The following is a 25,993-nucleotide window of genomic DNA, read 5'->3' on the forward strand; positions in this document are numbered from 1 at the left end:
AAAACAAGATGACCTTGTAATAAATGACAATATCATGCACTTACTGAGCAGCCTGCACCATTGCTATACGTTGTTCAACTTCAGGTGTACCAGCATGGAGTCTGCCAACATTTTTTGCTAGCTCAGCATGTGGAAAATGTCTGTCACAGCTCTTGCGAAAGTCATTAGAAAGATGGTGAGCCTCCTCTGTAATGCATCCAATAAAACACATACTCATTAATGTCTTTCACTGCCTTCCCTTTACCTTCTACTAAAGATGTCAACAGATTGACCTCGGTTGCCTTTCTCCTACCAGGAGGAAGGGATAGTCCGATAGACTCAAGTTTCTGTCTCAAGACATGTCCACCATTCTTAGACTTGGCCCTGTACATAACACCACTTTTAGTCGAACTTTACCCTGTAGTCACTTGCTAACCTCCTTAGAATACCCCCTAAAATGGAGGCATTGAGGCACTCAGGTCTTAGAAGTCTCCTGCGTACTTCTCCAACAGTAACTTTGTACTTTGGAGTAGAACTAAGTAATGACAGACGACCAGGAACATGACAGAATACATCATCCTCCATAGCATTTAATGATGGCACTGCCTTGACTGCCTCTAGAGGCTCTGGAGTAGAAGCTACAAGTGTTATGTGAAAATATTAATGTCAACAAAATATTACAAACTTACTGGCAGAGTCAGATGACATTGATGAGACTCCAGAGCTGGGTCTCTCCTGTACAATGCCAGCTGTGACATGACAATCCTACAACAATAAAGACATTGTGAAGCAGTAGTAATGCTGTGTAGAATGTGTGTGGTGAACACATCAAGTAATCTCATTACCTGAAGCAATAAAACACATTATATGCTAACCAAGTGCACTACCTCTTCACAGAAAATCTACATTGCCTAGAGCTTCTTACAAAGCCATAACTAACTGCTCAATTACTACATCTACATATTCCTAAACCAGATATAGCATGCTTCAAACAAAAACATCACATTCTAGCAACCAGCAAACTACTAAAGTACAAAACTATGTTTAATAGAATCACTACTAGTAGATTCATGATAGGGACATTAGTTCCTTGTAAGTAGGGAATGTAATTTCACACTTCTAACCTGTGAACAAACAGATGATGGAGCTGAACCAATTGACGTCACGCTTGTTCTAGTATGCAAGCCACTGTAGTAAGATGAAACTGTGCAAGTCTCTCTGCTACTAGCCGTAGTTACAGTAATTGCTGGTATTGATACTGAAACATTTGGCGGTGCTAAATCACTTCCCTCTAATTCCAATAAATCATTATCTTCATCTCCCGAGTCTGATGCTGGGGTAGCTCTACCTGAGTTGCTTCCAGTTTCATCAACAACTAGATCCCCAGGACGAGCATGATTAGGACCAACAGTGTACTCAGACCGGACACCACCAACACTACGTACACTACACACAGGGTAGTTGGGTTTAGGCAACATTGTCAATGGAGGATGATGGAACATGTTCGCTGGTGATGGTGGAACCGATGAAAGATTGGGTGAAACATGAGCAGATGAGGTAAATGGTGAGACTGGTGATACCGTACCAAACATTGGCGGAAGATTGAACCAAGGATAATAATTATGAGCAGCAGGCCTCTTAAAGTCAGTATTTATTGGTGACTGTTGGCTAGAAGATTGATACCGAATGTCAGCAGCATTTGGAGAGCTCCTTAGGAAGTTCATAAAGGGACTGCTGGCTGCAGGAGGGGATGGTGAAACACCGAAGGCCACCAAGGGTGATGACCGACTTGTATTCAAACCTCCACTACCTCCTCCAAATTTATCCTTCTGTCCAATTAGTGAAGAAACTGGAAAAGGATTATTGTTCTTTAGTACTGGTGACACAGCAAAGACATGTGGTTGAAGAAAGAAAGGCTTCACTGATGCCTCTTGTACTTTTAACTTCAGTAAACCCTTTTCTTGCATGTAGGCTTCCCTCTCTGGACCCTATAACACAATGACATCAATAGTGCCACACACACACTTTAAGTAGACTCAATTAATGAGCCATGCAGTGGAGCCACCATCAACAACCACTACAAAGTATGTGTTGATGAATATAAACAACACTACATATTAACCTATTAGCTAGATAGCTTCCCATCTCATTAATTAAGTAGCCTATAGCCCCAACATTGCAGAGGGGAGCAAATATAAGCCACAGACCAGCCAGCTGACCAGAAGAAATTCCATGGGTAGCCAATTTTTTATGTCAACAACCCCCAACCTAGCACATTTCCCATACTACCAAACACAGAAATTAATTACCACTGCACCTGACTTTTAATTAGCAACCAGTACTTACAGCTTGTGGAAGCTTCAAGCTCTTGTTGGGAGCTGGTGTGCTGTCGTCCAGTGAAGGAACCGAAGACGCGAGTCGCTTTCTATCCGACATGTCCAGCTGAAATAAAGTTGCACACACACACAGTAAACCACACCCCCTTATTAATAACGCCTACGCAGTGTAAAATAATACTTTGTCTAAGAAGTTAGCTGACTAATGCAAATAACATACAGTTCCTAACCTATCCCAGCAACTAAACAATAGCCACGTTGCTACACAAAACATATTTGAACTTAGTACGACCAATGGCAATCGCTCGTGCGTGTGCGCGTAACAAACTTCAAATCCTACACGCTAGCGAGGATATGTACAACATAAAGAATAACTGATACAAGCAATATGATTTAGAGAATAGCACAGCTCACCTCTGCTCACATCACCGAACTGAAGACACCCTAAACAACAACACTGTCTCGCTGACGCTTGAGGCGGTAAACATAAAAGAGCAAAAGAATTATAACAATGCAAACACTCTTATAATTGCTTGAAATAATTAAGTCATAGGTAAGATGGCTACAATCACACGGAAGGTTCCGGACCTTACAAAGTTACCAAGAATAGGTTTGAATAATCTCAAAGACCTACCAGGTGCAAGAAAAGCAGTGAGTCACAGATTCCATACGTTTAGTTGTAGGCAAAACCATAGGAACGCAGAAAAGGACGTGGTCCAGGCTCGAAGCGCGGCAAGACTAGTGGTAGAGGCCATAAGGGCCAGGGACAGCGAAGTAGAAAGCCAAGAGTAGGCTTTGAGGGTGGGCAAACTCCCTTCTACTTGAGAGTACCAAAACATGGTTTCTACAACAAGTATGGACACACACTGCATACTGAAGTGTACCTTGTATTTCCAACTCTACCTTTGTAGAAACGCGAAACACTTTGAGCCACTGAATTTGGGTCGGTTGCAGTATTTGATTGAGAGGGGTCGACTAGATGTAAGCCGACCAATCACAATGTATCATATCAACAAAGCTGGTGGGCTGGGAAATGTTAAACAAGGAGTCAAGCTTCTTGGAAACGTAAGTACCAGAACCCTAAAGTTGTTGCAGATGACATATAAACTACTCCAGGGTGCTGAATGGTTCAACTGTAAAATAGATATTGAAGTTAGCAGAGCATCACAAACAGCTATTGAAGCCATTGAACGACAAGGAGGAAAAGTTGTGACAGCATATTACAATAAACTTTCTCTTCAGGCACTTCTGCATCCAGAAAAATATAATGAGAGACTTAAGCCACGGAAAGCACTGCCTCAAAAATCAGAAATGCCATATTATCTGAATGAAAAGAACAGAGGGTACTTATTGACTGAAGAAGGTCAACGAAGATTGTCAGAAGCTGGTTTAGCAGGTTGTTATGTTGATGAAAATGGCCGAGTTGCTGTGCCAGGAAAACCAACTGTAGAAGGGGACCCTCCTGCTCCAACAAAAGAAGAATATTTAAAGGTAATGTTTTGTATAATAGAGACTTAAATGTACCATGATTTCTTAGCAATTGGCAACAGCCAAAAGAGTAGTGAAGACACCATATGAGGCTGCAGTCAAGGCAAAGTATGGTGACAAGTGGGAAACTGCAGTATGATAGTAGCTAGGGGTGATATTATATCCATGGTTTTGTAAACACACACAGTCAAAATCATTGATACTGATTTGCAGCAACATGTAATGTTGGTGTTAAGTTTCATTGCAATATGATATGCTATCAATCGTCAGGGGATTACTACACAGTGTATTTTGATATGTAAACTTGGGTAGTTCGCTTTGATTTATTTTTGTTCTCGGATATATCCGGATATACAAATGACTGTTTAAGCGCCTTAAGAATCTAAAAGCATGTATTGATCGCAAAACAGGTGTTTTACCCTTCGTTTCTCGTTTTGTGTGTTCATATATAGACGAAGATGAGTCACTCTTCACACGGATGTGGAGGCCATCATCATGACGATCAAGACCCCGCCATTTTGTTTAGCCTGTACAAGAAAATTGACTTGACCAAAGTGCAGTGTTTGAACGAGGCTGAGGACGGGTCCGGTAAAAAAGTGTTCAAGGCTTGGGAGCAGCGACTGGACAAAGACAAGGTGTGTATTTAACGTCATCAGACTCGTTGCATGGACACGTGATCCCTGTATAGTTCGTGGAGAGCGACTGTGACGAAGAATTGCTATTTTATGTCCCGTAAGTGTGTACAAGCTAAAGTGGGAGTGGCTTCACTAGGAGTGGGTGTGGCTGCTACTGCAGGTTTACAGGTGATGTCAAGTTGAAAGCACTACGTGTGATTGGTGGGGATGGTGGACAGCACCCGAAGGAGTTAAGATTGTAAGTCACTCTTTTGTAGTGTCATGTAGAACTGGCGCATGGTTACAGTTTTAGTCAACTATAGCTAGTTATTAACTATTGGTCACTTATGATGAAAACGCAGTAATGAAATGACAATATGGGTGGAAATGAGAAGTTAGTTTACATACATAGCTACCCATAGAGTACATCAAATGGTGCCATCCTCATCTTCATTCGTCTATGAAAATTGTGTCCTTGTGTATATACAATATTAAGTGGTCTATTAGCTTGTGAAAAGTGCAACCCAATTCCTAAGCCCATAATTGGTCATTCTCTGTACAATGAGCAAGGAGCACCTCTATTCAAACTGTATTTATTATTATTATTTATTATTAGCACTTTACAGTGACCAGCACTGAAGGTCTGACAGCAAACAAACAAACAAACATTGCCCCCATTGCTCCAAAAATGCTCCAGTTTTTTGATATAGTTGCCAGTATACTGTCCTTTAACTTTATTGCGCCATTATTGTCTCTTTGTATCCATGTTGTGCAGTTAGATGACATAGTTTTTGAAAGACACTCCAATAACTTTTTTCTGTGGAGAGTAATGGAGTGATCATATCATGAACAAAAAGCAAAATAAAACATGTTAGTGTGTCTGCTATATTTGAGAAAGTTGTTTGTTAGCCTTAAAAGAACAGTAATTGTGCTGCACCAAACCATTGTGTCTATTAACTGTGCTATATCAGCTAATGCAGCTTGTGTTATGTATGGTCTTGAGCTATGTTGATTGCCAAAAGATTAGCTAACAAATCAAATGTTTAGGAGCCACTAAAAGTCATATAGACAATTTTGTCGGGATATTATTTGATCACAAGATGGCAGATAATAATACTTTTGCCTTGGGTATTGCCTCAACGTAGAAAAGAAATTGAATTGGGTGTTTCTACAGCTTGTTCCGTTAAATTTGAAATATGTGTACACATCTAAATGTTTATTTCCTATTTGTGATTATACTAACTCCAGATAATCTTTAGTTTCACTCTGAGTGACTTTGAATGAACAGAGACTTCACATATAGGCATTCCAGTAACAATATAGTGTGATTTATCTAGTCCAGAGGTCCTCTAAATCTGATCTCTTCTTGCAAGGTACAAGAACCGGCCACCAATGGGGTTTGACGAACTAGCGGCAGAGGCGGATCAGGTGATCCAGCTCAGCAAGGACCAGACTGGAGAAGTGGAGTACCCTGTAAAGTGGGTGTGTTCATGATGTATAATGACATCACTTCTCAACACTAGGATAGCAAAATTCTCATCAGTACAAAGTTTGTTGATGCACTTCTCCCGTAACTATGGAGATGACACAACCATCATCTACTACATTGGTTTCCAAGGAGACTACAAAGAGGTTCTTATGTTTGTTATTGTCCTTGTTCATAGTGTTTGGTCCCTTGTACACTACCATTGTGTTATGTGTGTGTATTACTGTACATTCCCAGTGGAGGTTCATCATCGTCCATCTTGTGATCTGAAACACAATACAAATACTCTACATGCTATTGGGGTTTGTCAAATGAAGCCATAAAACAAAATTTTACACAACACTGAATTTCACCCTTAGTTCTTAGGAATTACACATCAAAACAACCCAAAACATTATCTATATCCTTTTAGCAGCCTTAGCTTGGTTGAACTGGTCGATTGAAAAATCTCCTCAACAGCCATTTTCCCTTTCCCTATACAAAATACATGTATTTTACACAATAATACCAAACACAAAAGTACAAGCATTAGCACTCATAACCTCTACAGCACAATATACAACAAAATAAAGCCCTTGATTTGCTCTATAAAATGCCACCCAAACTTTTGTTGTAATGTTACCATAGCAACATTTATTCACTGTTGATTACACCATAATATGTGTTCCATACAAAACTCCATTGAAGAATTTAATTACTCAGGTGAACAAACCCCAAAAGTACAACTTGTTACCCTCGACCAAATTAGCCAAACTTGGTATCATTCAATGTGTTGGAGCTTACTGATTAAAATATAAATGGTTATTCCCTTTGTCTCAGCACACTCTATTATATATATATGTGACCGTCTCAGCAAAAACCCGACTTGTTCACACAAGCATGCGTATTGAGAAAATCGAAATTTAAAAATAATTTGTAAAATTACGCATGCTACCACAAAAAAAAACTACACTAGTTTTAATCGGGCCAGTACTAGAAGAAGGAAGACTCAAATCGATTAAAATTATATACCATCTTATTCGCCTGTTCATGGAGAGTTCAAAAATCTTTGTTTTGTTTCTCTAGCTCCAACGGGATGTGTGTCACATGCATTTGTTTACAATACAGTAAACGTAAACAAGATTGTCATCGTTTCTTCAACCAAACCGCCTTCATATCCATATGCGCAATTATTTACAGGGCTAATACTATACCTTGGCTGATGTGCTGATCCATGGTGAAGGTTTTAAGCCAAATTGCAACGTTGTAGACTAATCCAAACGGAAGTTATGGCTGCGAATGTAAGTGCTTGTAGTTTATTTTCAGTATAATCGCTGTACAAATTCATTACCTTACTCTTCCTACTGTCTATCACTATAATTCCAGAACTACACACTACAGAAGGCTGAAACTTTGGTGGTCCATTCCTTGGACACTGCTGATATTGCTGAGTGAATAAAAAATTTTTATCAATTGTGCGAACAAGTCGGGTTTTTGCTGAGACGGTCACATATACTACATGAATCACCTGGCATCAAGGAATACGATGAACCATATCCCATCTCCGTAAACCATAGTATGCAGAAGTTGTGGCACCGTGTTTATAAGACAGTGTTATAACAAAACGTAAAACGTAATCATGAAGCCCTACAAATGCATTGCACAGAAATTTTGCCATGTTTTGATATTAATTCATGTCATTATGTGTTACAGAGTCCTTACGAAGATACAAACCTTAGCACAAAGTGTTTCTTTTCTAGCTGCTTAACATCTGGCACCATAAATGGAGTTGTGACACGTCACCTGACAAAATACTCAAGCCATATGCTATGGACATAAATATTTTGTACTGAAAAATATAGGCTCTATTAACTACTCTATTACAACGTAGTGATTCCGTGTTACACTCATCATAATTATTTATTAGGCGTATGCGCCTAACAGATAGTATGATTTTTACAAAAAGTTTTCTCCAAAACTTATAAGCACATGTGTTTAAAAATATGGCTGATTTAGTTATAACTTTTTTGTAGCTATACATTAAGATTTAAAATGAGTGTTCACCAACAAGTCATATGCTACCATCAGGGTACGAATATGTCATGAGTTACAACAGAAGAGACTGTAACAGAAATTGTTGCCCAATTGATTACTTCTTGACTGTTGTATTAGAATTAATGGCTCTTCTATTAGAGTGTTATAATATTTTTGTTAGGATAGAACACTATCAAAGAATGGTAAATTCTACATGTGTCGTAGATGACATTGAATGCATTGATAAGTGTACTATCATACAGTGTTCTTTTGTGTGTTGTGATAGTACACGCTTCCACCTTCACTCCATTAGAATTTGATGGCATTGTTCACTAAAATTTGTACCGTCATAACTGGATGCAACATGCAGCTCTATCACATGTGAACGTGATGTGCTCTTACTTCACTAGATGTTCACCACTAAACACTTGTAACACCAGTGTAGCCTGGGGGTAGTAATTATATAACAATTAGTGTACAAAGTTGGTCAGACTATTGTGTAATGACTGTTATATCATAATTACATCATAATAACTGGGTGGTGGTTGTTGCTAGGCTAATAGACATGAAGTGACCATATGTACATACGAGGCAAGACCCAATCCTGCTGATCACAAAGTGAACGACTTCAACTCTGCCGGAAATATTATATCCTAATTGTCACTGTAAATTGGATGTCTGTAGCACAAATTTATATAAAAATATTAATTATTATATGGATATACATTTATGCGTATATATATATATATATATTATTGTGTGTGTGTGTGTGTGTGTGTGTGTGTGTGTGTGTGTGTGTGTGTGTGTGTGTGTGTGTGTGTGTGTGTGTGTGTGTGTGTGTGTGTGTGTTATGCTGTTACACATGAACACACTGCACACACATGTTAGATAATTTAAGATGAGATGTTTGAGTTGAAGTCCCATATCACACTGTCCTGCTGTTCATAGTGGTCCAATAGATCTCTCCACATTAGGTGCTTTCTTATCAAGTGTGCGTTACCTGTTAGAGACAGCAGATTGTAGTAACTGGTAGTGCACAACTAAAATACTGTTCACTACTTCTCGTAACGTTCAGTGTAATTAATTGTGTCCAGTGGCAATGGAGCTACACAGAAACTTGAAGATATTTAAAAAGCTCTGAGATAGTGAGATAGTATTTTTAGACTATTCTCACTGTGTTGTTACAAGTAGCTACTGGCTGTTTAAAATCTGACTGTTCTATTAGAGTGGTTGACTGTTCTATTATCTCTATACATGCGAGGAGACAGAAACTTGAGTACAAAAAAAAGTAAAAGCTCCAACATTTCCACCGCCTGTATATTGTGTCACAAAAAATATCTTCAGTGTGGAAAGTATATATGTAATCAGTTGTATTATCATTTCAAGTGTACAGTGGAACAACAGATCTTTAAGACCAACCTATTTTTGCTATAATAAAGTGGTTTTTCTCTTTTAGAGGTAAAAGGAGTCAGGACCATACTTTTTGTGCAGTAATTTTTTGTAGGGTTGTGATCTTTAATTTTTGCTACTGTGCATTAAACTTTTGCATATATTAAATGCTAAAAATCTCTACAACTTGATTTGCTGCTAAATAGTTTTACTTTAGTTACATTTCTAGAAACAAAATGTTACTTTCAGCAACTAGACTATTTTACAGCCCTACCTGATATTTGTAGAGATCGTGAAAATTGTAAACTGGAACATTATATATTTACATAAGTGTGCAACCAGAACACTGACTAAGTGGCACACAATGTTGTTCTGCTACTGTAGATAATACCCTAATTACTATATACAGTAAAGTACAGCATTGCTACTGTTCTTGGTGCCTTGTTCTAAATGTATGGACTGATAGAAACAGACCACTTTGACATGAGGACAGAAAGTGGAATTAGCCACACTGCTATACTAGTCCATGTTCTGGCTATCACAACAGCACTAAAACAAAAGGCAGGTCCAATTTGTCATTATGGCCTGTACATTTTGTTCCATTAATGCTGCACTCATGCAAAAGTGTTCTTACCAATTATGCATAAAGCTTCTCGAGCTCTAGTAATGGCTACATTCATCAGGTGTTGATCAGTCACAAATCCCATGTGTTTGTTAACCCAATTGTGAGAAGGATGGGCAGGTATTTCATCCTCTGGTAGTGACCGTACTGTTGTCAAGATGATGACATTGCACTCTCGGCCTGTGATAGTGCATCATCACATGACATCATGTGATCTACCAACCTTGGCTCCCATGTACAGTATTCACTTCTACTTTGTTTGGTAGCAATTCCTTGATGTGATCTTTGTGTGCTCTGTAAGGAGTTAGTACCATTATCTCATCTGGTGAAATGTTACTCCTCTGGAGATGTTCTACAACATATTTCTGTGAAGACACAACAGCAATGATTATACTCTGAAGAGATGACATTTAACTCACCACTACTTTAGCCTCCTTTTCATTGTATTTTGATTCTTCATAACTCCCTTTGGCATCAATTCCAGATATTTCTTCAGATCCCTCAACATGTATAAAAACACATCTCTGATGTTTTGGTCGTGGCCATAGTTTAGAGGGCAACTGTTTTCCCCATTGCCTCTTCAGTACTTCATCAGCTGCTTGTAGTTCTCCATTGTAGAATTGGTTGGATGGGAACTCACAGATGCTCGGGTGCTAGAAATGTAACACAGAATCACACACTACTTCTGTCCATATTTAACTCACCATACGATATTGTGTAGTCAGCGTGACACCATATCTGTTCATGTGCTCATCCTCAAAAAGACGTTGAAACATTGATATCTTCAGGCCGAGGCTATCAGCTATCTTATTCAACACAACTGGCTGCAGCTGCTTGTGGTCCCCAACAAGAATAAACTTCTCAGACAACATCATTGGTAATATTGTCTCTGGTTCAGTACACATGCCACACTCATCGACAACACACTGGTTAATTGGTATCTTACCACCAGTCAGTCTACCACTACCAGCTTCAGCACAAGTACAGAAAATGATCTGAGCTGATTTTAAAACAACTTGTTCTGCGAGTTTACGTAAATTTATGTATTTGTTAGTAAGTTCTTCTACTTCTTGGTAGTTATCTTCTTTTTGAGATAGCTCTTTTATACGGCTATTCAGCTGTTTTTCAAATTCGATAAATTTTTCAATTTCTCGTTGCTGACTTTGAGGGTCTCTTATTTTCTCATGTAAACAATGACCCTTAAGAATCTCTGGTAACATGCTAACATCTTCATCATTTCTGAACAGCACAGATCTAGTAGCATATATTGGTATCACACTTGTCAAGCCTGGATACAGTTTGTCTAGCTCAAGTTTTTCGATTGTGTGACCAAAAGATCTCACTATCTGGATACATGGAAACTTCCTCAACATTTCACCTGTAGAATACAATGACCATATGAAGACATTTCTGTGATACTCACATGCTCCAACATTGACAGCTTTATTAGAAGGGGCACAGTAGATAACTTTTGATGCCATTCCAGGGGACTTGTTTTCATTGTTTTCAACAAATCTCTTCATCAGTTTTACACAAGTTGTGCTCTTGCCTGTACCTGAAATACAAAATACCACACATATACAGGAAATTTAATAACAGAACAGTGAATATGGTTCCAAGGGAAATGGTATTATTTTTTAAAATTGACTAATATAACTGGCAGAATATCATAACATACAACATATCACAACTATTACAGTATCCCTAATACCTGGAGGTCCTTGGATCAGCAGTAATTTGTTGTTTTCTATCACTGCCTTTTCTACCGCTTCTCTTTGGCCTTCATTCAACATATCATCACCTTTGTGACAAACATATTGTAACATTAGAAACACATAATTGCTGAATAATTATTAACTTTACTTGTACATGCAGCTCTGCACAGTAAAGCATCTTTATTATACAAATGGTTCCAAATAGTGTATGCTCATATAGTAAAATCTTGTGTGTTCTATTAGAAGAGTTTATTAAACTATCCCAATTGGGACCTGCAAATGCAGGAAGTTGGTACCTTTCCATGCACTATACACTGGAACCCTATTTAGTAGTGCAGGTTTTCATTATAGAGAGTTGTCCATATTTTAGTAGCTTCGTATGTGCATACACAAAAATAGTATAAACTGTACAGGGAGACTGAAACTCTGTGAAATGTAGAAAAAATCTCAACCCAGTGGTGACTTGATCCCCAGCTAAAAAAGTGTATGCCCAAAAATTACAGTATCCCTTTGAGGAGTTCCACTGCATGTGCACACCATAAGTGTTACATACAACCTTCATTATCAATATTGGCTGGATTTATAATAGGAGATGAATATTTCCTGCAGCATATTTGTTCCAGCAGCACTTGCTTAGCAGTAGGAGACCCTTTTTGAAGTTTGCGGAACATTATGTTAATACGCCTGTATGTAAATAAATACATGCATACAATAAATTTAAACCACATAGAATACCTAAAAGTCACTTGCAGTGGTATTACTTCTAAGTTGCACAATTTATCAGTGAGAGAAAACCCCTGAGTTGTAGGTAGAACTGTGCTCTCTCTGGGGCACTCTATTTTGGTGGTTTGTTCTCTGCTACCTCCAACTATCTTCCCATGTGCAACCCATGTGACCTTCTTGTCTTTGTCTGATTCCAAGTCAAACTTTCCACTGTTTGGTAACAGTTTACGATATTGAATACACACTAGGTCACCAGTTTCAAATGGTTTTCGGAATTTAATCCTAAAATCTGGAGTAACATCAAACTGTGCTTCATTTCTAGAGGTCCATTCCAAATGCAGCTCCTTGATTATCACTGGAATTCTTTTACTGCCAGTACTGTTAGTGATAGACTCAGCTTCCACTACTGGCTGCCATAACTTGACATAATCGGATAATGTATTGTAGGCATGAAACGGAGGAGAGTTTAGAATTTCAGGAGCATAGCATTCAATGGGATGTTTAACATGCAGCAAGCAACAAGAGAAGGTTTTTGATATGTGGACTAGACTGACTGTTGGATCAACAGAGTAAGACTTTGAATGGGTGGATGAGATTTGGATATCTAGCGTGCTGTTCTCCCTGATGTGTTTAGTGATGGTCAATTTATGGGAGGACTTCTTATCTATTTCTTGCTCAGAATCAATGCATTTTGATGGGCTTATCCCATCAGATGTGGTTTTGATGAGATCTTTTGCTTTTGTGTACTTATCATTGTGGAGTGCTTCAACCACTTTGGCCAGTGTGTCCACTGGAATTTGCACTAATTCAATCTCTTCTTTTCTCTTGTTTTCTTTCTTACTGGACCTGTTTAATGGAGCTGGGATCATTTCAACATTCCATTTCAGTACTCTGTTCTTGTCACATCTTGTTTGCAAATGTGACAACCTGATTTCACAGATCCTGTCACTGAGAAATTCATGCAGTTGCGGTGACATGTGTAACTCCATCAACTTGTTGGAGACCTGTCCTACATATGCTGTCACTGCAATTGATCCTGCTTGCATCTTGCAGCAGTTAACGACATAGAGTTGGTCTCTCCTCTCAGAAAACTTTCTTTCATCCCATTTGTGAATGCTCATTCTCTGAAGGATTTCAGTGGTTGGAAGTGTAGCATTCTTACCACTGAGAATAGCCCTGTGTAGCAAGATATCTGGGTACCTCCTTAGTGGAGATGTGAAGTGAGAATACACAGTACCAAAATGACTGTGCCGATATTGAGGCACCTGACTATTACTGGTGATCACAGTGTAAAATGCTTTAGTTTGAGACATGCATAACTTCCGATAAGCAACATATAGTTCAGGGAAGTTATCCAGTGAACACAAGATAGTTGCTAACTCACTACAGTCTCTTTTTCCAGCTGATCCAACTATTTTCTCCCAAGTATCATTAGATATTGTTAAAACATCATCTGGTTCCAGGTTGACAGCTGGTACCTCTTCATGTTCGAGCTTAGGGTATTCCTCACTCCCAAGATTGGATTCTGTGTCTTCAATGTTGCCTGGAAAATACTCATCTTCAGATGTTGCATCATCTTCTAACGGCTGCTGCTGATGTTCCCCTGAATTGAATGATTGTAATGCTTCACTGGAAATCATTCTGTTGAACAGTGGGCAACACTTTAGTAAGTGTTGATGGCTACTCAACCACTCGTGTTGCTTGAAGTGTTTTATTGGTTGGTGTACCACCACAGGACCTACCTGCTTATTGATTTTCAACAACTTTGCAGGAATTGCTTTGTTACACAAACACATAAACATCTCAACTAGTGAACCACCTTCCAAACTGTACTTGTTACTTGTACCTCGATCAGGCTGGTAAAGGTGACTGTCAGGCCACTGAGATTTTCTCAAAACTGTTGCAATTTTATTCAAAGTTGACAAATCTTTCTTCAGTTTATCAAGCTGTGATGGTGTCAGGCCTTCCACTCCTTTCAAAGTATTTTCCAATAAAAATTTCCCAACTTGTTCTTTGGTGAGCTTGCAGGCAGAACAAACTATACTCTTATGCACCTCTACATCACTAAGTGGAGTAAGCAGACTGTGGTCAGTTTTAGAGAACACAAATTGTGTGGTGACTGCAAGTCGATCTTTACCAGCTTGTAGGCTGCCATGGTTTATGCATATCTCATCTGGTAGCATGAACATTGCTTCTTCCATACCATAAAATGTCCTACCTCTTTGTAAAGCATCTCTGTCCAAAGCTGATCTTGGTTTAATGAAGTAGGATGCATCAGCAATATGAACATTGACAACAAAATTTCCATCTTTATCAAACTCCAAGCTCAATGCATCATCCATCACAACAGTTTCTTCATCATCAATTGTGAATACATTGTTATATCTTCTCCGCTTTCTTATCTCGCTCTGAGGAATTTTCCAGTTCTCTGGAAATTGTTGTCGTGCCTGATTCAATGCTTGTGGAGAAAATGTACCATCAAAGTAGGTCATTGCTGGAATATAATTATACTTCAGAATTTTGATTAATGTTGCTGTCAGATCTCCTTCAAGGCTAAAGTGCTTTACTGGCACTCCTTTTGGATACACGTGATCTTCCTTCCATGGATGATCAAGTCGCACAAGGTATACATTCTTCAGTACATCTTCATATTTGATTCTTACAGCCGCTTGATTTTGGCTATCTCCTGCAAACACACTAAGCCCACTTTCTCTTTCTAGTTTTTGGCATGTGTCAATTTTGGGATAGTCTGCATCTATAGGGACTAGAAGATTTCTCGTCCATCTGTCAGAAAAACAAATGAAGTATTTTTTTGGGTGCCTATACTCAACAGAAGAAATGTTTGCTACAACTTCTCCTTTCCTTTTCCCAAAATTACTATGACACTTTACTACAACAGTGTCACCTCTTAGTGAGCGATTGAGAGCAGAGGAGTCAGAAAGCCATATATCTTTCTCAGCAGGGTCCAGAACAATTGCATAACCAGATTCAGCTCCTCTTATCACTGTCACCATGTGTTTCTCTGAGTTAGCAGATACTTTAACATATGGACTATGAAGTCCTGATACAACTGCCCTACGACTGCTCACCTCTCGTTTACTGGCAAATTTTCTTGCAATGCTTCTTCTGTTAGATGCTGTGCTGTGACTACCATGTCTAGACTCAGGTGTAAGACTACTGTAAACACCAGCAATAGAGCTAATAGGTTGATAACTAGCATTGCTAGTCAGCTCATGCAGGGGAACATTACTTTTGGTTATGGTACGTTTTGGTTTGCTACTAGTAGAAGAGACACTAACAGTAGTAGTGCTGCTTTGTGAAGGCTGTATAATCTGTGGTTCCTCTGTTGCATCGTGATGACCAGCTAAATGTGATGAAGTAGTGCTTACATCATCCACTACATTTTCTTTCTCAAGATCTTCTAATATTTGGTCGAAATATCCCTGATTGTTTGAGGCATCACTAACATGCTCCCCGTGTTTAGTGAGAGCACTGTAAACCTCATAATCCTCTGGACTAAGCTGCCAGTGTTTAGCTATTTGGCCAACATTGCACTCCTTCACTAACTGTTTCTTCAACTGATTACATTTGTCATCCTTCATAGACTGGCTGAGGTAGGATGCCCAAAACAGCCTACATGACATGTTTCCTCTAGTAATAATGGACAAGGGGTGAGCTGCAGTGATAATTAGTGACTGGACTCTGGTGAAGGCTGTGTTGAGAGCTCTCTCATCTGTGTAAAAGCTACACTCGTGTATGGAATCCTTGTCAATGCTGATGTGGGTCCTCACAATACTGAGAATAACTACTCGAAATTCATAACCTGCAGAAAATGACATAATATGGTTACATCTAAAATAGCTAAATAATATTCCTAGCAGTTTTGTACTACAAAAAATACATGTGTATAAACTACTAATAGAAATAAGTCAGTATACTGATCTACAGATAGGTTAATCATTGTAGCTCAAACATTAAAAGTAATTGGACTAAAACACGTAAGTATAATTATGTAAGCACAATCATATAGTATTCTAATACTCAAATTTTTTTAATGATACAAAAAGTTTACATGGCTTTAAAACAGGAACATCCATAACTAAACTAATTATTCGCATTCCCTTGTTAAAATTCTGACAATGAATATTTTAGAGCCTTTTACACGTTGTATTAGAGTGCAAAATAACTGTTGTATTGCCAGGGGCAGATAAAGGGGGTTTCTAAGGTTTCCAGAACTGGTAAAATAAAATTGCAATGATTTACAAAAGGTGTTAAAAGTTCAGATTGAAATACTCTAATAAATCAGTCAACCACTCTAATAGAATAGTCACATTTTAAGAACTATAAGTAGTTATTTAGTTCTGTACTGACATAGTAAAAATAGTTTTAAATTGTATCTCAGATATTTAAAATCTGAAAATTTTCCTGGGGGGAATGCTCCCAGACCCTCAAGCACAAGCAACCTATTTCAATAAATTCCTAACAAATGATTTTTTGGTGAAAATTGTTACCAGGTTCAATCTGATTTTTAAATTTACTCTGGGGGAGCAGACCCCTAAGATTTAAGTAGCATGCAACAGAAAATTTGGAAACCTTTCAACAAAATTCCCCTGATTACAGTAATAATATAACTTTAAAAAGCTTTGAGAAAGTGGTCATTACAACCGATCATTTATTCTCAATAGTTCAGAATTAGTGTTAATATATTTCATTAAATTGAAGATCACCATTGTAATGATATATGTTGTACAAGGATCTTTGTGTAGAGTGTAGTTATACCGGTACTTAAAGGTTAACAGTCTACTGAAATGTATCTCCATGGACATGGTCAATGCTAGGAAGTCTGAAGAAACAACAGTGGCAGCAATGGAAGCAGCAGCAGCAACAAGATGATCAAAAAGCCAACAGCAAGATACAAAGAACCTTCTGTTGAGTTTATGTGGCCATTTATTAGTCTCCAACTCAGCTATAATTTAAAAGTAAGTATACTGATGACTTTGATATGAGCAAATATAGTATGCATATAGTACCACATTCCTTTCAAGCCAACTATTGCTACTGCAAACACATCAGAAGTCCTTGACATGCAATTGGGAATGTGTAAGTAGCTACTACAATATTCTAACCTTGTGCATTTCTGATTGTATCAACAAATATCATTGGCATTTTCTCCCTCTTTAGTACAGAACGAATATACCTCACCTGTAAAATAACAACATTACTACTCACACAAACTTACATTAGTTACATACTTCAGTTACACATAATTTTATGTGTAGATAATTTGAAACTATACATGTTAAGTACAAACTCTAAATCATGACATGCAGTGCTGGTTTAATTAGAGATTCCAGGAATTGACAAGAAGCCACATACCAGCACTCAAACACTACATATAAACTATGTCACTTTATGAGTCATTGGAATATGATTTTTCTGAGAGCTTCAATTTCAAGTTGCAGACTCCCAGGCTTTCAATCAGTGGGATATCAACATCCTTGAAAATTGGCTAATGTACAATGTACATAATGGACCGGGCCTGCAAAAATAGGGCATGTGGGCACAAACTACACCCTGTCACACAACGGGTCATATCTCTGTACTGGAATAGAATATCTGCATTCTATAACTTGCATTATAAAGTCAATTGAATGCGTAATACATGCTGAAAGTTTCATGTCCATACTTTAATGGTATCAAAAATTATGAGCCATGAAAAGTGAAAATTTAGGCTAATTATATGTGCCCACATGCCCTATTTTCGCAGTCCCAGTCACATATTCTTATTACATTCAAATTTTGTCCGGAAAGCCTGCAGACTAAACTCTTAAAACTTATAGATAGAATAAACCACACATTCGGATTTAGCTCAAAGTATCTTGCAAATGAAGCACACAAACTTTCCTTTGAAGCATATAGCTTTGAGACACAACAAACTCTGCAACCTTATAACAATCACTAGCAACTGTTTCTGAAGTCTTCTGTATGTTTTGTTCGCATAGCATAACTATATACAATATTTTTACATATGTGTGCTTCTAACACATTCCTGGGATCCCTGCTGACTTAGCAATGTGCTAAATTACTATCAGTAGCAATTGCATCATATCAATTTACTTAGAACGCCACCAACCTGAGCATATTCTGTTGTCAATATTGCAATGTTTGGCTTTTCACCCCACAAGTCATTTGGCCATCCTGGTAAAAGTGTTTCCTTTAAAAACTTGACCACTTGTTCTGCCTCATCTGTGTTCAAGTAAGACTCAAACTCAGATAGGTAATTCTCTTGATCATTAGACTCCAGGAACAGCAATGGACTGATAGTAGGGTGTTTTTCTATGGTATCGCAAGATCTCAACTTTCCTCGGTAGAAGAACTTTGATGGCAACTTTAGGATGTCACCATGAGTGCGGTAATTTTGAGTCAACAAGATTTGGTTCCCACTGTCTTGTGTGTGAGAATATTCAGCATAGACCTGCTCCAGAGGTGATCTGTGTAGATCATACTCTTTAGCCAGGGGAGAATAAACTAGTGGAGTTGTCTGAAACACAAAGAACATTTTAAGTAACATGTGTATTTCAAGTATACATGTAAATTTGTATATGACCACTGCATGACTTCAAACTTTCAAGGACAAAAAATATGGCTGAGAATTTATTTCTTTGCAGTACCTTTTTTCCTAGACCACTACACCAGATGTAAACTACATAACAAGACCATTGCTTATGACCAGAATCCGTGTATTCATTCGGGCTTATACTACATGCACTCAAGTTTAGTTTATGACTTTGTGTTTCTTCTCTCCTCGTTGTTTTCTTTAGCATATTTCACACCTTTTGATTTAAATGCTTTTACTCTTCACAGAACTGCTTGAAACTATGACTATTCCATAATTTAGAAATTAATTTTGTTGCACTGCAGGAAACTAAACAAGAACAAGCATTTATTAAGTGATAGGCCATTAACCTTCCTAAAGGTGTGCTGTAGCAGCCAGCAGTTTGTTTTATGTTAACAATTGAATTATCACACTTTTATATGCATTGCCATATTGTTTTGATTACTTACTTGCATGCGATCTCCAGCTAGAGCAACTTTAGTAGTGTTACTAGCTAACGATAGCGCCATCATCACTTCAGGAACTGTCACCTGAGCAGCTTCATCAATAAAAATGTGAGTAAAGTGACCAGTTAGTTTGAGCTTCAGCAGTTGTTGTGCCAGTCCCAACGTTGTTACAATGACACGATACTTTTTAATCTCAGACTCATTAGGATACCAAAAACAATGCTTTGTTGAATCAAATAAGCAGTATCTCTCACGTATATGCTGTGGAATTGATGTTATCATACGTTGTGCATATACCAACCTCAATATATCTACACTATCTGGGAGTATTCTGTTGTAGAAATACTCCAAATAAACGTTAGCTGCACTGTTGGTGAGTGTGCAGACCAAAACACATGAACTTTGACAGTTCTTCATCAGGTACTCCACTGCACAACTAAGAAGGAATGTTTTGCCTGTTCCAAAAGGACCTGCTATCACTACAGGCAAAACTGAAGGAGACAACAAGATGGCTTCCATTGCTGTGAGCTGTTGGGGATTCAGCTGCACATTAAACTGCTTCAGAGATGGTCCACAAGTGATGCATTTACCTTTCTGGCTATGATACAATGGATTAGATGGGAACAACAAGTAACTCAGTTTCCGTCTCTCATAGCTGATGGTTGCAGAATAGCATTTAGCCAAGTGTGTGAGATCTGCTATGAACTCAAAATCAATGGAAAAGTCCATACCATCATATTGCAGGGGTATTGAAAATGATGGAGGCAAAGTAATCAACAGGGCATCTTCTGTAAGTTCTTTTCGACATTCCCAGATGGATGCTTTATCATTTTTCTGATTACAAAAATGTAATAAAACAGATGGAGAAAACTTCAACAGCATAGAGCACTCTGCTATCTCTGCTTCTCCTAACTCCTGTAGGTCAACCTCCATTGATGGAGGGCCCCTAATAAAGGTTAACTTGGCCATGATCTCCTTTCTGGATATTCTAAGTAAAAGAACCACATGAAGTTCATATGCTTATTACTAAACTAAAGATAAACTTCTTTGTACTGTACAACACTTTATTTCGTATAGCCATGCAAGCTATTCAAAATGCAAGGCTTTGAAGCTCCTACAGTCCTATAAACTCATGTGTTCAGTTGTATAAAGTGTAACGTATAGCAGCTGTAGGAAAGTTGTGATAAGTCATCAGCACAAATTTGTACTATTTACTTTCAGTTTGAAGTTGAACTTAAACAACAAACTAATTCTGGCCCCAAGTGACTGCTTTTGGCTGGCACTAAAACCTACAATGTATAAATATTGCAAACATATACCTTTGCACTAGTCGTTGTCTGTGGTCCCCTTCCAGACATACAAGCGTACTCAACTTTTTATAATAGTTAGTTTGGTCATCTGATTCTAGTAGTGTAGCACAATCATTTGAATAAAGCTGTGAGGATATCAACTGTTGTTGGAAGTTTTTAATTAACTGCTTATCTTCCAAGCTGATAGAACTCGGAGACATCTCTTGTATCTCTAGTGTGGTGTTACTGAAAATACTTTTTGTGTTTAAGTATAACTTGCCAGACTGCAAGCATTTGTTGAGTTTATACAGTTGAGGAGTGACAACTTTTAATTCAACAGGAATTGATAACACTTTCTGTAATCCAACATCTATTAGTATCTCATTGTTGTACTCATCACACTTGTTTGGTACAGCAGAGAAACACACCTTCACTATGCCTAGTAGTATTCCAGGTTTGTTGTCTGGTGCACAACACAAGTTATTAGTAATTGGGAAGTTCTTTTTGGTTGAGCAATAGAACACTTTTGTAAGCTTAAAAACTGACTCCTCACTAAACCGTACTCCACGAAGTGAGTGATGTTGCTGTTACAACCATACATATACACTACATACATAAATACAAAATGAACAACCTACATTTCCTTTTATTGATAGTGTCCAGTTAATGGTCTCAGTGGACCTAGCTGATAAGACACGAGAAGCACTCAGTGTCATACAGGAACACTCAAGCTTAGTATCCACACCAAATATGCCGGTTGTAATGTCAAGCTGCATAATGATGTGATGTATACACATAAAGTCCATCATCATGTTCCTTTACCTTAGCTTGAGCTTGATCTCGTAATCCAAATGGAATTTCTTCAATTCTTCTTGTCCTTCTTTTGAGTCGCATTTTCCATTCCTTGATCTTGTCAACACTACAAACATAGTGAGTTGTGATACACATTACTACACATGCTAACTACACTCATACCCGTGCATTGTAACTGAAATGTAATCCTCTGGTAGTGGTGGTTTAAACTGCCACAGGACATCTCTCCCAGAATCAGCAAACACTGCATACTTGTGGGTGTCCTGTTTGCAGTGATCCTCTAAGTCAAGTGCGTTAGCTGTGTATACGTTACAATAACCACAATACAGATAGTCTTCATGTTGTTGGGTGTTAGTTGGTGGGTGTGGTGGTAGAAGCTCTGCTTTGCAATATTCCTTGTACACATCTTCAAACGATATACCTATATATGTAGTAGAGATTCAGTGCAGAGGTGTACTTACACATATAATTAACAAATGACATCCAATGAGTGTCTATCCTATATTAGTGCTACTACAAATATGTACCATGTAAGCTTATACAAGTATGTATTTGGATTGTGAAACTTAATAGCCATTACTCAGCAGTTACACTTTTCACCTCCATGCAAACATTTGCTTAGTCATTACATACATGCAAGCATTTGTGGATGTGATCAATACCTTGTTTATACTCTATGGTCCAGATAACAATTTCTTCAACAGAGTGAGGATACCATGCGTTGCCTCTCCTGGTGAGCCGAAGGCATGTTGTATGATCAGCTGTTCTCTCATATTTGTTGCAATATTTGAATGATGTAATTCTATCGGTGTGTTTAGGTGTTGGAGGAATGCCAACATATTTCCCATAAACACTTGGCTCACACAGGTTGCTAGCTGGGATAACTATAATGAGCTCATCTCTAGTCCTCTGACGTAAACACTTCCTACAAACACCACTAGCAACTGACATTGACAACAACTGCTGCCGTGTTGATGGCAAGTGAGTTAAGAAACACCAGTAACATGCCTGTATCTTCTGTGAGTAACATGTTGAAATGCTTTCCAACAGGTGAATGGGAATTTCATCCACTGATGTAAAGTTTGTCCCTTTCAAGGAGTATTGTAATTCACCTGCACACATATTTGTAAATCATACAATCCCCACACAAACACAAATACTTGTACATGTTATGACCTACTATAAAATAAACATGTGGACAAGAATTCAAGAAATAAAACAAGCAGTACATGTGGTAACATTATATACCAAACAACTATGCATCAATACACTTAGCTAATGTTTATTTTGGCTTCAGTAACTACACCCGTACAGAAAACATGTTCAGATAATGTTCTCATAAGATAGCCAGTTATACAGTGCAGTGACTCCTGACTCAGCATGGCTCCATCACTTCTCTATTAACTATTATCTGATTAAAACACATAAAGTAACAATTAAACAAGTACAATTACAGTGATGTGTGTCTGTACATCAGTTGTTGACAAATGTACAAGTGCAGTTATGCACAGATGTAGCTAAGTGTGTTATAGCAGTTTTGATATTTTATTGTCAGTCACTCACTAACAGTGTCCTCATTGTTAGCTGTAGTACTAACTACTATTTTGTCATCAACCACCACAGGAGAAATTTGTGAACTAGAAAATGTCATGTTGCCAAATTGTTGAACCATTGGTTCTGTTTGAAACTGAGAAGTGGCCACTGGAGCAGAATAAAACATAGTGGGATGACAGACTGGAACATTGTATGAGAGTGGGAAACTACTAGAATAGGAACTGACTGTAGTTGACAACAATTGTTCCATGTAACCAGCAGAGTAGGGGCCTACAGGTACATTATAAGATGGTGTTACTACAGCCTGGCAGGTGATCACTGATGGATAATACACTGTTGGAACTTGCTGTATAGGATATATATTCTGATATGGCATAGCAGCTGCTGCTGCTGCTGCTACCATAGTTGAATGCACAGGTTCCCTATCCCTGATGAACTCCTCAAAAGAGCAGTCTAGTAATCAAAAAATAGCTACTACAGTACAGTATTGTTGTAAACACTTACCATATTCTCTCTCGACAGTCCAAATGACTAGTTCCTCTACAGTATGAGCATACCACACTGCTGAGTTACGTGACATGATCAGACATCTCTTGTGATTCAGTGATCTGTCAGTAGATTTTGCACATGATTCAAATGGTAGGTCATTTGGTTTGCTTTTAGGCCATGGAGGAATTGCAGTCATCTCAGACTTGTAATAATTAGCTGTCATTGGTGATTTGGGAATGACTAACAGATTTTTAAATTCCCAATGGCAACTTGTACACTCTCCCTTAGCATTGTAGCCCCTGGACAGTTTCATGTCATTATAGTAACAATTCCTGCACACAGTTTGTCTCTCTTTGTAACATCGTATCACATCTTCTAAAAGAGGTGGATCAATAAATGATGCTTTTGGAAATAGTATCTCTTGTAGTTTGTAGATGTGAGATATGCCTGTGACAGCACATAACAGTGCCATGCTGTGGTCATTTGCTTAGTCAGTGTAACACCGTATAACTGGCTAAGTGTTGTGTGTTTGTGTGTACATATTGTGCGTTACTTACTGCTGCCATGCTGTCCACCTGGGTAGAGTCGAAGCAGCTATGATACGATCCAGCATAACATGACACCTGATATACAACATGTAACCTTATACCTTGTTTCTTATCTGATCTGTATTTGCTGGCATTGCAATCCCAAACTCTTTCAAGCGGTGCTCAAATTCACTTTTTCTCTGGCTATTCATTAGCTTCACACAACACAGATATCCCAACTGTAGTGCTTCTATCTTGGCTGTAGTGCTATCACCTTTCATGAGACCTCGTTCAATGATTGCTATTGCTATTAATGATGAGGACTCATCATAACTCTGAAGATCATATCAGAGTTTACCTTGTTCACAGTCCCCTAAACAATTCTTAATACGTTTGTTGTCAACTTTGCCTTGAGATTTTGAAATAACTAGCTATGAACAAAAATTGCCATAATTACGTACTGGTGTATGACTCTCTACTCACTAGTTTAAAAGATAATTTTGCACGAAGAAGATATAATTTGGCATCATCTTTGAATCTTTCAATAGCCTCTGAGGCACAACTAATCCCTGATTCACAGTCAACAGTAGTGTTCTTCCCAAGAGCCTCTTCACACTTGTCTATACTTCCCTGTAGTAAGATATGAATTATGTAATACAATTTAGTCAACTTGATTAGAGGTTAACATACTTTCCTAGTACTACTCATTATTGCCAGGTATAGCTACCACACAGGCTGTTACTGAGCTGATAAGACTGGCTTTATATACTAGTTAGTTTGTATGGCTACTGCTATTCTTGGTAACAATTTATCTTGAAATTCATCTAAGCTTCATACGCTCTTAAACCTAACAAAATCTAACTGTGAAGAAGTTAGCTTATAAGAACCTCCATCTTAATTCTTAGAATATAACAGTGTTAGGAAACTATACGGGAGTACACAGATATCTACCGTGTACGGCTTTGCTGTGACCACATGATGGTCACATGTTTGTATGGCTGACTGGACAAAAAGCATAATATACAGCAAGACAAAATACACACATGCACAACCCATGTACCAGCTCACCATATATGACTGGTTATCTACTTCTCTTCCAAACAACCTGAATAGAGCAACAAATGTGACTTTCAATTTTACCAGTTGAATAGTTGGCTATTAAGGTTATAGCTACTTTCAATTGCTGACTATTATAAGTAACTATAGCAATGAAAATGCTACACAGCTTACACTATATGGTATAAAAGAGCCTACAATAGTCTAGTATGCAGCTAATTAGAACCGGTGCCTTTATTTAGCTATGCACTGACGCTATAGCACCATAGCAATATACGAGGCAATATATATTGCGCTAATCTGATTAGTTCGGTTTAGTCGCTTAGGCAGATTACGTCGCACGACTGAACTAGCTAGCTACGTACCACTGAAATGGGATGACACTAAAATACACTTACTTTTATAATCCATAAACAAGTTGAATCCATCATTTCCGCAATACGTGTTAAGTTTATAAACTGAATTCCCCTATTTCCTAGTAATATTTCGTGGGCTGAGAGTGTCGTAAAATATTCGTAGAATGCATGAGTTAACGGGTACTACGTATACTACTCCGTTTATCAACCACAGAAGCCGCAAAATTTCTCAGTATCGCGTACTAACAGTTAACTGCTGTGATGGATCGTGTTATAGTGGAATACCATGAAGAGGCTCCTGGTTACGAACCTTTCGTTGGCCAAGTTATAACGCCATCACTTCTCAGTAACGCAGCCACTATCAGAAAATCCCTCTGCCGGCTCCACTTCCAGCACATTGCTATATACACCAGCACTTCACCATCTTAAAAAAAAATTACAGTAGCTAGGCGGCTGGCCTATCCATATCCGATTTCATTCCA

General features: G+C 38.2%; 4 protein-coding genes across 6 annotated transcripts in view; 2 read left to right on the forward strand and 2 right to left on the reverse strand.

The window, feature by feature from the left end:
• Nucleotides 1-2,874, reverse strand: part of LOC136243718 (transcription factor AP-2 gamma-like) — a 3,598-nt gene extending 724 nt beyond the window's left edge. The window contains exons 1-7 of the mRNA XM_066035309.1: nucleotides 2,730-2,874; nucleotides 2,326-2,421; nucleotides 1,104-1,967; nucleotides 669-744; nucleotides 416-617; nucleotides 245-363; nucleotides 45-186 (exon numbers count right to left, since the gene is read on the reverse strand). Of these exons, the coding sequence (XP_065891381.1) occupies nucleotides 45-186; nucleotides 245-363; nucleotides 416-617; nucleotides 669-744; nucleotides 1,104-1,967; nucleotides 2,326-2,415 (1,493 nt within the window). The 5' untranslated portion in view covers nucleotides 2,416-2,421; nucleotides 2,730-2,874. The remainder of the gene's footprint in view (nucleotides 1-44; nucleotides 187-244; nucleotides 364-415; nucleotides 618-668; nucleotides 745-1,103; nucleotides 1,968-2,325; nucleotides 2,422-2,729) is intronic.
• LOC136243731 (large ribosomal subunit protein uL15-like) lies at nucleotides 2,809-4,072 on the forward strand. Its single transcript, XM_066035333.1, has 5 exons — nucleotides 2,809-2,966; nucleotides 3,011-3,168; nucleotides 3,227-3,380; nucleotides 3,432-3,806; nucleotides 3,853-4,072. The coding sequence occupies exons 1-5, from the start codon at nucleotides 2,874-2,876 to the stop codon at nucleotides 3,940-3,942; spliced, it is 870 nt and encodes a 289-aa protein (XP_065891405.1). The 5' UTR covers nucleotides 2,809-2,873; the 3' UTR covers nucleotides 3,943-4,072.
• Nucleotides 4,073-4,135: 63 nt separating this feature from the next.
• On the forward strand, nucleotides 4,136-8,630 carry LOC136243737 (PITH domain-containing protein 1-like). Its single transcript, XM_066035339.1, has 6 exons — nucleotides 4,136-4,438; nucleotides 4,492-4,535; nucleotides 4,599-4,676; nucleotides 5,791-5,895; nucleotides 5,941-6,049; nucleotides 8,472-8,630. The coding sequence occupies exons 1-6, from the start codon at nucleotides 4,262-4,264 to the stop codon at nucleotides 8,571-8,573; spliced, it is 615 nt and encodes a 204-aa protein (XP_065891411.1). The 5' UTR covers nucleotides 4,136-4,261; the 3' UTR covers nucleotides 8,574-8,630.
• On the reverse strand, nucleotides 8,582-25,993 carry LOC136243712 (3'-5' exoribonuclease HELZ2-like). Of its 3 annotated transcripts, none has more exons than XM_066035303.1 (23): nucleotides 25,822-25,993; nucleotides 25,168-25,204; nucleotides 24,583-24,729; nucleotides 24,458-24,530; nucleotides 24,222-24,406; nucleotides 24,130-24,166; nucleotides 22,192-22,641; nucleotides 21,692-21,950; nucleotides 21,539-21,635; nucleotides 21,355-21,486; nucleotides 20,747-21,300; nucleotides 19,431-20,415; nucleotides 18,499-18,906; nucleotides 17,492-17,567; nucleotides 12,378-16,188; nucleotides 12,199-12,326; nucleotides 11,639-11,728; nucleotides 11,351-11,482; nucleotides 10,632-11,305; nucleotides 10,347-10,580; nucleotides 10,151-10,292; nucleotides 9,940-10,107; nucleotides 8,582-8,916 (listed from the first exon to the last, which is right to left on the reverse strand). In XM_066035303.1, exons 2-23 carry the CDS (start codon nucleotides 25,168-25,170, stop codon nucleotides 8,810-8,812), a joined length of 8,892 nt encoding a protein of 2,963 aa, XP_065891375.1. In that variant the 5' UTR covers nucleotides 25,171-25,204; nucleotides 25,822-25,993; the 3' UTR covers nucleotides 8,582-8,809. The 3 variants fall into 3 exon arrangements, with proteins under 3 accessions (XP_065891375.1, XP_065891374.1, XP_065891373.1); XM_066035302.1 differs by lacking the exon at nucleotides 25,822-25,993 and adding an exon at nucleotides 25,554-25,644; XM_066035301.1 differs by lacking the exons at nucleotides 25,168-25,204; nucleotides 25,822-25,993 and adding an exon at nucleotides 24,790-24,998.

The sequence above is a fragment of the Dysidea avara genome, chromosome 13 (assembly GCF_963678975.1).
Source record: "Dysidea avara chromosome 13, odDysAvar1.4, whole genome shotgun sequence".
NCBI lineage: Eukaryota > Metazoa > Porifera > Demospongiae > Dictyoceratida > Dysideidae > Dysidea > Dysidea avara.